Genomic DNA, 13,090 nt, shown 5'->3' with positions numbered 1-13,090 from the left:
ATTTTGAAAAAAATTACACTGTACCTTCCTGTTGAAAGTGTCCATGTCAATGTCTGCTTTCTTGGCCCACTTCTGCCAGAACTCGGGATCATCCAGAGCAATATCTGTGCGGTTCTCAGACGCCACAAAGCTGGCCTTGGAGAAGGTGGATCCTTTGCCTTCACTTTCTATAGTGATGGTAGTTGCTCTTCTCTGAAGTATCTGATCGATGTCCTCCTCACAGAAACGACTGCCCTCGTCATTCTCATCCATTATGGCTGCATAAGCACCTTTACGAAGCAAATCTTCTATCTCCTTCTTGGAGAACTGCTGGATCTGAGGAAAGTTTATCGCACAGCATTGAATAATGATCCACCACAAATTAACTTTTTCTGCCTTGAACTTGCATGTTTTAGTCAACAATTTAAAGCAATAACTCGCCCAAACATACATTTTGAACAACAATTTTCTTTTTTGGGTAAACCATCCTCTAATACAGCAATATAAAACACAGATTTCTTTCATTCTTACCCCGTTAACACTGTTGTCTTTGTTTCCGCTCATGCTTTGCAGAACGGCTCGATCAAGCCCCAATTTAAGACTGGCTTTGTCCAACATCTCCCTCTCATAGGAGTTTCTGGTAATGAGACGATACACCTTTACCGCTTTAGACTGACCAATGCGGTGACAACGTGCTTGAGCCTGTATGGAAGTGAAGAAAAATTATGAAACTGAACACCTGGGACAGAAAACAAGAACAGAAATCTTCTTTAATGCATTGAAATCACTATGAAGAAAAACATGGTATGAGATCCTCACTTGAAGATCATTCTGTGGGTTCCAGTCAGAGTCGAAAATGACACAGGTGTCAGCAGCAGTCAAATTAATGCCCAAACCTCCAGCCCGGGTACAAAGTAGGAAGACAAACCGGTCTGAATCAGGTTTACTGAACCGATCGATGGCTGCCTGTCGCAGGTTTCCTCTGACCCGCCCGTCAATGCGCTCATACAGGTATCTGATCAGAAAGAACACATCTAATTTTAGACCCATCTTACAAACCAGGTAGAATGAAAACTGGCTACAGTTGCTTCTCAAATCACACATTTTACATTTCTAAAGCTGTACCTTTTGTGTATGAGGTAGTCCTCAAGGATGTCGAGGCACCGCACCATCTGGGAAAAGATGAGTACTTTGTGCCCGCCAGCTTTGAGGCGAGGAAGTAGCTTATCCAGCAAGACCAGTTTCCCTGCAGAGCGCACCAGAGCCTGGAGATGAAAGTCTGAAGCCATAGGATCATATACCGCCCTCAGCTCAGCCACTATCTTCTCCTCAGCACCTGCAGGGAGGGGAGACAAAAAGCGGTAAGCGGACAACAAAAAAGATGAGCCATAAAAATAAAAAAAGTCAGTATGTTCAACCAATAAGCATGAGGGTTTTTTTCATGTACTACAAGACCAAAGTTGTCACATAGGTGAACTAAAACCTGTTGTGCTCAACAACATGTAAACCAAGATAAACAAACTAAAGTTTGTTACGAACTAAAAGGTAGGGATGTTACTGTGAGGTCGTTTTTGAATGTGCAATCACACATACTCTTTGTATTTAAGCTTATAATTTGCGGGCATCAGGGAGCCGCTATCAATATGCAGGGTATTGAAATGGCTTTTGAATGCACGATCGCTTTTTACTTTCGTATTCGCAATAACATGTACTCTGTGTATAGTGAGTAGCGGCACTGACCGCACATTTTACATTATATTTGTCAATGACGAATGAGGATCTGTTGCGCACCAAATCCTCTGCTACCATCGTCTGTCAGTCATCTCTCACCTCGACATGCAATAAGTGAAATCTCTCCTGCTGCGACTCTGCAGCCCATTCTGTATGGAGCAGAGCAGACCCTTTCAATTTATAATTGTAGCGTCCATTGTCCAACTGAACTAAATGGTTTTTATTTCTATAAAAAAAAGCAAAGCGAGGGGCTGTGCCGCGGAGGCCAAGTAATGTAATCGATGTACGGCCGAACACCGTGTAACGCCGGTAACACAGACTACTGCAGCAAACCTACTCCAAGGGACAGCCATAAATTCTGTACCTGTAATGAGGTACGGGTGGTTGCAGCACTTTCGAAGTTCCATCATTGTATTGAGGAGATTCGGTACATTGCTGTTGTGTGTGGCTCCCATGCTAAGGAAGCTGAAGTTACGCTCTAAAATAGCTCGGTAATACTTCTTCTGTACATCAGTCAACTCCACCTGGGGACCAGAGAAATTGATGCATTCAGAACTTACAAATGCAGAGAGAATTAAACAAATTGAAACAGTACAGTTGCTCAATCATACCTCAATAATGGTTTCTTGTTTTGGGGCGAGGTTCTTTTCTACGTCTTCTTTCAGTCTACGCAGCATCATGGGCTTCAGAATTGACTGCAGTTTCTGGACCTGATAATCACAGACGGTGATAGAATGTTGAGAACTGCTAACAGTTTCAAAAGAGGAAATGTTACCTGCCAATTTTCTTTTATAAATAAATAGAAATCACAGCGTTTCTCTACCTGCTCCTCAGTTTTAAGATCTCCAAACTCGCGCAAAAACTCTATCTCAGAGGGAAACTGGGCTGGTTCCAGAAAGTGCAACAGACTGAACAGCTCCTCTACTGTGTTTTGAAGTGGAGTGCCTGTCAGCAACACTTTATGCTCCTGAAAAGGGAATAAAGAGAGCATGGGCGTCAGTTTGGTTTGAAATGTGGGGGGGACAGAGACGCATTCGGAAGGGCATTTTCAAAAGTGCTGGGTACAATGACGCGTTCATTCTTTTTTCTCTTTCGCGCAGGTCATGGTTTGAAAGACGCCGATGTCCTGTAGCTTACTGATTTAAATAAATAAAAATGTATACAAAGATGTGATGATGTCCGACCAAAAATGTGATGGTACTTTGGGTTTAAATTTAATATTATATTAAGATCTAATATAATGTTGTTAGTATCGTGAATTTTTACGTGAATATATATATATAGATCCGCCTGCGATGCGTATGTACTGTAATGGTCCAGTGGCAGAATTTTTGCCAAGCGTGTCGGAGGTTGAGGGTTCTAATCCGCACTCGTATAGTTTTTTTCCCCACATCAAAACCGATAATTGTATATCAAGAATCTTGATATAGGCTACTTTATCACTGATAAACATTATCGGTTTTGATGAGGGGGAAAAAAAACTATACGAGTGCGGATTAGAACCCTCAGAAGCAGGGACACGTTTGTGTGCATTTTGAATTGTGATTTCTCTGGAACGAATAGAATCTCTGCAACGGATTGAAGCGCGCGTCCGAGTGAAGACAACACATTTCAGCGCTAGATCGCCTCTTATTTAACAAATGAATTAAACGAATGCTGCTAGTTAACTAGAGATTTTTTATTTGTATTGGTACATCCGTGACGCGAGATGTTTCAAAAGTGGTGGGGACAATATCGACCCTGGCAAAAAGTGGTGGGGACATGTCCCACCCGTCCCCCCCGTAAATGACGCCTATGAAAGAGAGAGCTGTTAATTAATCACGCGTCGCTTAACCCCCTTTTTTTGTAACTAACAAATATTTTCGTTTCTTTTAAGGAGGGCAAAAAATGAAAGGTGTTAAAACTCTTACAAGGTCAAGCATCTTGAGGCTGTCGAGAAGTTTGCAGTTTCTGTTCTTCAAACGATGAGCTTCATCAATAATTACGCAGCGCCAAGAAATTTCTCTCAGCTCTGGGCAGTCTGATAAAATCATCTCAAAGGTTGTGATCAGAGCATCAAACCTATAGGCCCCTGGTATAAAGTGTCCCTAGAGAAGACAGAAAAGAGCACGAGGGAGAGAGGAAGTTAGAATGGGGCTATCAAAATATCCTACTAGTATAAACAACCTTTCAACATCCAACAAATTTAACTTTCTGCTCAGCAGTTTTATTTTAGTATCATTTATTTATTACTATAGTATTTATTTGTAGATTTCAGTTAGTTTTATATTATTGTGTGCTTTTTTCATTTTTATTTCGGTTTTAGCCATTTTAGTACTTCTAGTACTACTAGTTAAAATTAACAACACTCCTGCTTAGTAATGATGAAACTGATGAGAAAGAAACACAGAATGCATCTATAACAACCTTGTCATCTTTGCAGTACATTTCATACTGCTGGATCATCTGTCTACTGGCCAGACTGCCGTGGTAAACTATAGCATTCATGTCAGTCCAAGTGGAAAACTCTCTTTCCCAGTTTGTGATAGTGGAAAGAGGGGCAATGATAAGAAATGGCCCCTGGACCCCTGTAGCATACTCCTCTGATAACAGGGCTATGGACTGAATAGTCTTCCCCAGACCCATCTCATCTGCCAGAATGCAGTTTTGCCTGTGTGGGAAATGAATACAGAAAAGAGGGTGAGAGAATTGAACAAACATTTTCTCCCAAAATTTTTTATAAAATAAATAAAAACAGTTCTAGTCTACCGTTTTGACAAACCATTCAATCTCAGCACTGAAATAACTATTTTTGACCATGAAATTGTTTGATGAATACAATTTGGGTGACAACAATAGATTGTACTATGGACAAATTCAATTAAGATACTTAATAAACAAATGTGGTGCATTTCTCAGCACTATCTACACCTATGCCTGCAGTCCTGCCAGAATCAGATGGTAATAAAGAAGAAATGAGCCTGCATTTATCATTTGAGTAAGGCTAGGGGTGGGCGATATGGAAAAAATATCATATCACGATTTTTTTCAGGAAAATCACGATTAACGATTTTATCACGATTCTTTTTCATGTTGGTTTTACTATTTTGCAAGTGACTGAGTATTACAGCCAAACTAATGTCCCTATTTAAAAAAAAGCCTTATAGGTAACAAAAGAAAAAAAGAATGGCAGACATTTAGGCCAAAGTAGCGAAGATAAAAATCTTTATCATTATTTTCTTTGTTATTAAGAATTAGGAACAAAGATACACATTAAGCATACACAACTTAATATACAAATGAAATAAACAGTGCTTTATTTTTTCAGCTACAGTAGGGGTATTTAACAGTAGCATTGAAAAAAGTAATTAGGCTAAATGAACAAATACGAAAATAAAACACAACATAGACTTCACTGTATGAATTATACATTGATTATTATTAAAGCTACTACTAAAGTTCTCAGTCAAGAGCAGTGAGTGATTTCCTCTTTGTGTTTTGTTGTTTTATTAACATTAAAGGGATAGTTCTCCCAAACATTTTAATTGTCATCATTTACTCTCTCAAGTTGTTTTAAACCCGAATAAGTTTCTTTCTTCTGTTGAAAATAAAAGTTATTTGGAAGAATTGGGCTAACCAAACAGTTGCTGTACTCCAGTGACTTCCATAGTATGTTTTCCTACTATGGAAGTCTGGGGACCAGCAACTGTTTGGTTAGCCACATTCTTCCAAATAACTTTTATTTTCAACAGAAGAAAGAAATTAATACAGGTTTGGAACAACATTAGAGTGAGTAAATAATGACAGAATTTTTATTTTTGGGTGAACTATCTCTTTAAGGACAAGAGGCAGCTTGTTTACTAACTGGCTACTGTCGCTTTAAGAGCTGCACGCGACGCGTCTAATATACACGCATTTGACAAGCCGATTTTCTCTCATTTTTTTTCTGTTTGCTTTCACTTTAGACATAACCAACTTTATTAATGTAAACCTTGTGTGTATTTGACAATATTAGCGCAATAAGACTCGAAAGATAACTAATAACGTAGTCCAGTAAACAGACGCTGTTAGACAGGCTTTTAGTGCCCGTGTGCTTCCGGTGTATGCGCTCAGAAAGCACACGTCAGAACAGCGCATCAGCACGTGAATTACATGTTTAACCAGCAAGGCTTTAAAGCACATGCAAATAATGAACTTCTGTGAACTGCAGTGTCCCGTTCCTCTGCGTTAACATTTGTTGTATGTTGAGATGGAGCTAGGCCCCAGAACTGCAACTGATAAAATGCACGATACTACGATATTTCTTCAAAAGCAGATCGTGGAGACATTTTAATCGTCCACGATCAAAAACCGTGATATCGCACACCCCTAAGTAAGGCCATAATTCAAACAAGGATCCCAGGGTGAATGTTCTGATAAGGACGCCCACGATCCTCATCAGGAGGCTGTTGATGTGTCCAAATAGTATGCTGTCAAATTATTTACTTTGGTTTTGTATCTCAGAGCTACTGTCTGCTCACTGCTGTATCATTTGATCAGTAGCAGGTGGTATTTATAATTGAGTGGGAGGGGAAAATCTCATTCTAGAAAGCATTTTTATGTATTAGGGGGTGGTGATGGTGCAGTGGATAAGACACATGCCCTTGGTGTGAGAGACCCGGGTTCGAATCCACTGTGAGACACCATTGTGTCCCTGAGCAAGACACTTAACCTCTAATTGCTCCAGAGGCGTGCAACCTCTGAAATATAGCAATTGTAAGTCGCTTTGGATAAAAGCGTCAGCTAAATGAACAAATGAAAATGTTCCCCTGACTAGGGAATGAATCAATATTTTTTGTTCATTTTTCTGGAAGAGAAAGCTTGCAAATTTAAGAAGCCGTATGCGTGTTTATTTTGTCAACTAGGATTACATAAGCCTAAAGATTTATCAGAGCTAAAAGGAACAAAACTAAAAATTGAAGGGATCTTTAAACATTCACCAGTGTGGAAGGTTCTTCAAAATGCATGGAAGGTTAAAACTTTTTTTAAAGGTGTGGATGTCTTTAAAACACCCTTTTTTGTTGATAATCTAAATTGTATCTCTTCTTAGTGTATCAGCAGGGTATTTACCTGTTGTACCAGTTAAAGAGCAGCCAGTTAACTCCCTCCAGCTGGTACTCTCTGAGCTGGTTTCCATTCTTATACTCTCTGCACTCATCAAGCTTCTTCCAGGCACTTGCAGCAGGTCGAGGCTGATGGAAGAGGAAGTCTTGTTAATAATTCACCACTGTCTCATCTGTTTCTTAATGAAAACTAAAGAATACAGACAGGGTGAAAACGCTCTGGTGACCAGGCACTGAGAAGAAAGAGGAAGAGGTAGATAAAACAGTATGCAATGATTGAGTTTCAAGACTGTCTCTCACAGTTCTCTTGAGTCTGGGCTGGCGACTTTCAATCTTCCTGAATTCTTCCACTTTGCCCTCATCAACATCCTCCTTTAGCTCCCAAGTAGCATCTTCATAGGGCAGAGAGCACCACTTCACCAGGTAGTACACAACCGGCTGCAAAAGGAAAACAGTGTTTTTGGCAGTCATATTTGTGCAGTTTGAATTATATATGATTAGATACGAAAGACAAAGAAACAAACAAAACACACTAAAATCACACGGTCTTTGCTGGCTATGCACAGTAGACCAGTGTAGTCTGATTCAAGAATAAATGACTTTAATGAATGAGTCAAACAGACTCACACACTCATGCATTATCGGTTTGAATAAGCAAGTTTCTCATCTGACATTTGAAAATTGGGTCTGTGGTCGATAAATCCTTACCTCCCCATTGTCTTTATCAACACTATGTGACTCATCCAAAATTCGATCAACCTCTACATAGTCTGGATTGAAAGGTTCCTCCTCCTAAAACACAGGAAAGAGTTCCAGATACACTTGTAAATTATCCTCAAAATTAGTGAGATTTTCTAAAGCCATATGACTTATACTACCAACCAAACATAGGAATATTTGCCCAATTTCAACTTTATAGGGCCTCACCTCTTGGAATAGGTTCCTCATTTGTGCATGTTTTGTCTTGAATCGTTTCATCTTTTGATGGATCCTCTTGTCTCTCTCCAGCTGCTCAAGACTGGCCCATTCACAGTGCATGTATGAGCTAGAAAAACATTACAATATTTTCAAGGGATAAAAATGACATTTCCACAAATAAGGGTTGAGAAAACAGTTGATGACTTACTAGTTTTTATATTTGACAAAAAATTCCTCCACATTAGTATACTGCCCTGGAGACACCTGCATCAGGACAAGAAAATACCATGAAGGTTTAGTCAGAATATACTAGAACAAGATTTCACAAGATTTTTGTGAATGGCAGTGAGAAACAGACACTTACCTCCTTTTTGGCCAGTCGCATAGACAATATTTTATCCACAATAGCAGCATCCTCCTCACTTGGATTCTCCTGAAACACAAATCAGAAACATGCCCACACAAATGAAGATAAAGAGAATAGTCCTACCAAAGATACATACATATAAGCATTCTTTTATTATGACTGGTGGCAATGTGCCAAACTGTAAACAGCTGAAAAATTCTGACAAAACCAGTTATGAAAAGGAAAAAGATGGCTGTGTGCTGACGCACCACAAAAAACTGCATGCTTGGAAGACCGTCTCCATCCAGCTCCTGCTGTAGTTCCACTCCCATGGACTGGACATGCCCTGGAGCAGACACAGGAGTTGTGGTCACATCAACGTCTGCATCCATTTCGTCTTCATCATCTGTGATTTTAATGTCCAAATCCTCTGTGTACTTCTTCCGCTTCACCTGACGGTTAGAACGCCGCTTCTGTTGGGAGAACAGAATCACAGTAGAGTCAACAAATTCTGTTTATGGCATTGATTTGATGCTCTATATTCAAAATTCAATGTCACATACTGCACTTCTAACACCTGCCCACATGTACAACACTTCAGTGGCTTAATATGGCTCCTATATGACAGTAATAGGTAAATGTGTAAGTAATACCTGTGACATTTCTTCCTCCAGTGTGCGAGGCGAAACAGGTGGGCTTAGATCTACATCTGAGTGGTCAGAGGATGGATTTCTTTTCCTTTTCTTACCACCCACTAGCGTAATGGTGCTTTAGAGAGGGAATAAAGTGTAAGAACAAAACAGGCAGAGGCAAATACATCAATGAGTCAAACTCTTCTAGGGAGGATAAAAAAAATCTCAACTTACTTGAGCTTAGTCTTGGATTTACTTTTACTGCCTCCACCTCCAGCAACCACTCCTGGAGTCTTCGCCTTGGATTTCTTGTCTCCTCCCACCACCACTTTCCCTCCTCCCACACTTGGGCTTTTCTTCTTGCTCCCTCCACTACTACCACCACCACCTTTCTTTTTTGCTCCAGCAGCCCCTGCAACGCCCTCTAGGTCTGCTGAGGTCTGTCCGGCAGGCAGTTCGTCCTGGTTGAGCACACGGGGGATGTTCCTTTCGCCTCTGGCTTTGGCTCGTGCGATGGCCTCAGCAACAATGCGATTTGCTTTCTCCTGCTTGCACAGGGTTTCTACTTTCCGCACGGGCTCCTGGGCCTTCACCAAACGCACACCGGAAGACGCAGCTGTAGTGGTGGTGCAGGACGCAGAGCCGCCAGCTGAGGTATTGATAACTTTAACCACAGAAACAGCTCCACCAGCACTGGAAACAGTGTTTGACTGCAGGGAAAAGGTGATCTTTTATTTCAAGCACTGTATTTTGCTAGCATCTCAACAAAATTGTATGAAACAGAGTATCATTTCTTATTCAGAATGGGTTCCATAAATAAAATAAAGAAATTACTCTAATAGGACAATGACTGAGTTACATACAGTTACAACTAAGAACAATACTTAAATCTGTCTAATTACTGGCTGATTGTTCATATGACAACAAAATACACATTATGCATTTTGTCAGTAGTACTGTAAAAAAAATAATATTTAAATGTTACAGCACCTTTTTGTTTTAGTATTTTTTTTACGTAGATTTTAAGTATTTACATAATGCCAGTTATTACATTTATGCAGCAACAATGCAATCAAACAACTGGCTTTAATTATTAAAAATCATTCTTAAAAAGTTTCTTTTAAAAGTCTGTGTAAATGTCCCTTTCGCAAGAAATAAATTCATTTGGCAATTGCATTTTCTTTAACCAAACCTTTTTACTTCAGGGTACTAAAAACAACGTTGAGCCATTAAGGAATCAGAATCATTATGAGAAAATGGAACCCCAAACATTGATTTAAAAAAACTGTATACAAAATATCAAACATTTTTGAATAACTTTAAAATAATACTTCATATTCTTCAGATTCCAAGTGGTACACAAATAATAGCATGAAAGAACATCACAGTGGCATAAAACAGACGTGAGGAAATGTCCTACCTGTGGCTGCAGCAGTAGTTTAAGAGGTACTGCTAGTCTTTGTCCTCCTTGGCCTTGAGAAATCTGCACCACCTGAGGGCTGCCACCAATATTAGCTGCCCCAGAAACCAATTGAAACTGTTGCAAATACAAAACAAACTTCCCATCACCACCAAGTTACAAGGGAAATTACATCTTCCAACACACATAACTTGTCCTTTTACTCACCTTGGCTCCCTGTTGGTTGGGCTGCTGTTGAACTTGCAGCTGAATAGTGAGGACTTTCGGCTGTGCACCCGTTTGACCCGCCTTAGCTTGGGCGAGAGCTGCCAGCTGGCCTCCCTGCAGGACCAACTTCCCTGGCAGAGAACCCAACACCAGCCTGTGCTGCTGGCCCTGCTGACCCACCCCTGCAGCTGAGGTTCCCCCTAATGTCACCATCCCAGTCTGGCCAGCTCCACCTTGCGAGGGCTGCTGTAGCACCAGAGTGATCCTCTTTGCTTCACCCTGAATAGAGAAATAGCTATTAGGATTCTGAAAGCAAAAAAACAAGAGGAAAAGCTATAAAGAGTGCAAAGACCAGTGTTATTACAGTATCATTGATATACTATTTAATAATAACCCTGGCAGAGACTGACCTGCTGTGGCACTGCTGAAAGGGTGACACCTTGAGGTCGGACGGCCGCTGCTGTCGTTCCAGGGGATGTAACGGTTGACGCTTGGGTCTGTGTTTGTACTGGGGTTTGTAATGCCATCTGTGTCTGAGGCTGCACCTGCGCCTGAATCTGTGCTGACTGTGATGGTGACTGCACCTGCGATTGGGTCTGGGGCATTGAGGTCAGTAACACCTGCTTCATCGGGCCATTTGAAGTCTGAACAAGTCTTTGCACTCCAGTGCCCACTTTGACCTGCCCCTGACCAGGAGATGTGGCATTTAATACTGTCCCCCCAGAAACAACTGTCATCCCTGGCCTAAGAGGGGTCCCTGTCAGAACTCGAGAGAGAGTGAATTTACCTGGAGAGCCTGTGGCTCCTGTGACACCCTGCAGCACTTGAGTCTGACCCTGAGGGCCTTTCAGAATTACAATTTTTGGAGCAGACTGCCCTGCCGCCTGTTGCGTAACCGCAGCGATTTGCTGAGTGTGCAGCTGCTGGGTAGCGACTTGAGCCCCTGACACAGGTACTCCAAGGGGGGAGCTCAGCAGGACCGTTGCCGCACCACTGCTGTTACTGGCCACCGAGAGAGAGGGCTGAACTGAAATCTGAGCCGGGTTAAGAGAGACTTCATGCGACATCTGGGTGGGCTGCTGTGTTGGAAGGGTCTGCAGAGGGACGGAAACAGGAGTTGCGACAGGTGTAGGAACTGTGACAACATCACTGAGCACAGGGACACCAAGATCCGGTGTGGGGTCCATAGGTGGGTCCACTTGGCCCAGTGCCAACTTTAGCGCCTCCTCAACTGGGTCTGAGGAGCCCTGGGAGAACGCATCCTCAGGCAGGGAATCCAAATTGAACAGTGGTGTGTCATCAAAGAGGTCCATAATAGGGTCTGCCATATTGTTAAATAGTTTGTGAAAAAAAGCAAAGAATGTGTGATATCCAGTGTCCGTACAAAAACATCCAACAAGTCCGAAGAGATTCTGTAGGTATGCTGTTGAAGAAAGGAAGAGATAAATCTTCATCAAGTTTATTTTTTAATTATTTACATAAGGCCAGTTACTGGATTACATTTATGCAGCAAGCATCGAATGTAATAATTGGCCTTAATTATCAAAAGAATATAATAAATTAAATTGTATATATATATATATATATATATATATATATATATATATATATATATATATATATATTCACATGTATATATCATAACACTTCTAGCTTGTCAAATTTATCAGTAATGCAAACAGCCATCATACCTTATATGTAAATTTCAATATACTGAATTCTGCAGTATGACAGGTAAACTTACCTGAAATTAATGATCAGGGAGTGAGGAACAGGAAAAGAGAGTCCACCGGTTTACCCTCCTTCACTCTCTCTCTCTTCCTCCCCTCTATCCTCTCCTACTCTCTTGAATTACTTTTTGCTTCTTTGGTTGGAGTGAACACTAAGAGATCCATCAATAAATGTGTGTATTGATGCTCTTGAGAAAACAAGAAAACATAGGATAGGAAAACACATTAATTAAACCATTTACACTAAATAGTTGCTGCATCTTATGGAATATCAGTGCCATCACTTCACATGCTATCATGTCTGACTGATCTGTATGTCACTTAACAAGTATCATACCGTTGTTTTTAAAAGTCAAAGAGTGCAAATGAGTATTGTCTCTAATATCATGTTCTTTAAAGTCAATCGCAAATCATATACTTGATGTTTAGATCAAATAAATTAATACGGTCTTTCTTGACTTGCCATCAATGTGGAACAACAGACCTAAACCAGACACTCGACAAACCCCATCAATGTTCACAATGGCGATTCCTATTGCTATAAATGCTAAATATGTGCTCGATCATTTGGTTTTTCTCTGACGGCAAATGTAAGCTGTATCAGTGACCCTCCATCATTCATAATACATCTCACAGTCTCTCGTTCGGACTCTCAATCTCTCTCATCAACAAACCGGACCAAACCAAAGGCAACGTGCTACAAAAACCATAGCCTGACTACGAACAGACATGGACAAGGCCGCAAAGCTGTTTCGACTTGGCTAGGGCGTATTTTCAACTAAAATATGCCCTAATAACGCTGCCATCCACTGCCCCAACTTTCCCCGCAATAATTTCGGGGTGCTAAATTTACCTTTGCATCGACACACATGGCTTTCTCCGTCTCACAACACTGTACGATTACAGGAAACGGCCAGCGTAGAGCAGGAACTAACTTCTTGCCAGCGCTAGGTTGAACGCGCAGCCCCCCATCTCATCTGCTATTCGCTGATTGGCCCATCATCAGAAGGGCTGTCAAAAGGTAAACATTCCATTGGTGGAACAAA

The 13,090-nt window shown here is 41.0% G+C and overlaps 1 protein-coding gene across 1 annotated transcript; it reads right to left on the bottom strand.

Moving 5' to 3' along the window:
• Positions 1 to 24: 24 nt before the first annotated feature.
• LOC130076150 (chromodomain-helicase-DNA-binding protein 8-like) lies at positions 25 to 12,998 on the bottom strand (the record flags this gene model as incomplete). Its single annotated transcript, XM_056241124.1, has 23 exons — positions 12,898 to 12,998; positions 12,059 to 12,232; positions 10,725 to 11,737; positions 10,315 to 10,620; positions 10,108 to 10,224; positions 8,922 to 9,397; positions 8,709 to 8,823; positions 8,325 to 8,528; positions 8,074 to 8,142; positions 7,918 to 7,973; positions 7,719 to 7,836; positions 7,500 to 7,583; positions 7,092 to 7,229; positions 6,799 to 6,920; positions 4,117 to 4,360; positions 3,621 to 3,797; positions 2,534 to 2,677; positions 2,322 to 2,420; positions 2,075 to 2,234; positions 1,105 to 1,315; positions 799 to 994; positions 511 to 681; positions 25 to 315 (listed from the first exon to the last, which is right to left on the bottom strand). Coding segments are annotated over exons 3-23 (4,416 nt in total), but the record flags the coding sequence as incomplete, so codon positions are not given.
• Positions 12,999 to 13,090: the final 92 nt, after the last annotated feature.

Source organism: Rhinichthys klamathensis, unplaced genomic scaffold (assembly GCF_029890125.1).
Source record: "Rhinichthys klamathensis goyatoka isolate OS25496 unplaced genomic scaffold, OSU_Roscu_1.1 h1tg000631l_1, whole genome shotgun sequence".
Classification (NCBI taxonomy): Eukaryota; Metazoa; Chordata; class Actinopteri; order Cypriniformes; family Leuciscidae; genus Rhinichthys; species Rhinichthys klamathensis.
This window is presented reverse-complemented; position numbering and strand designations above follow the sequence as displayed.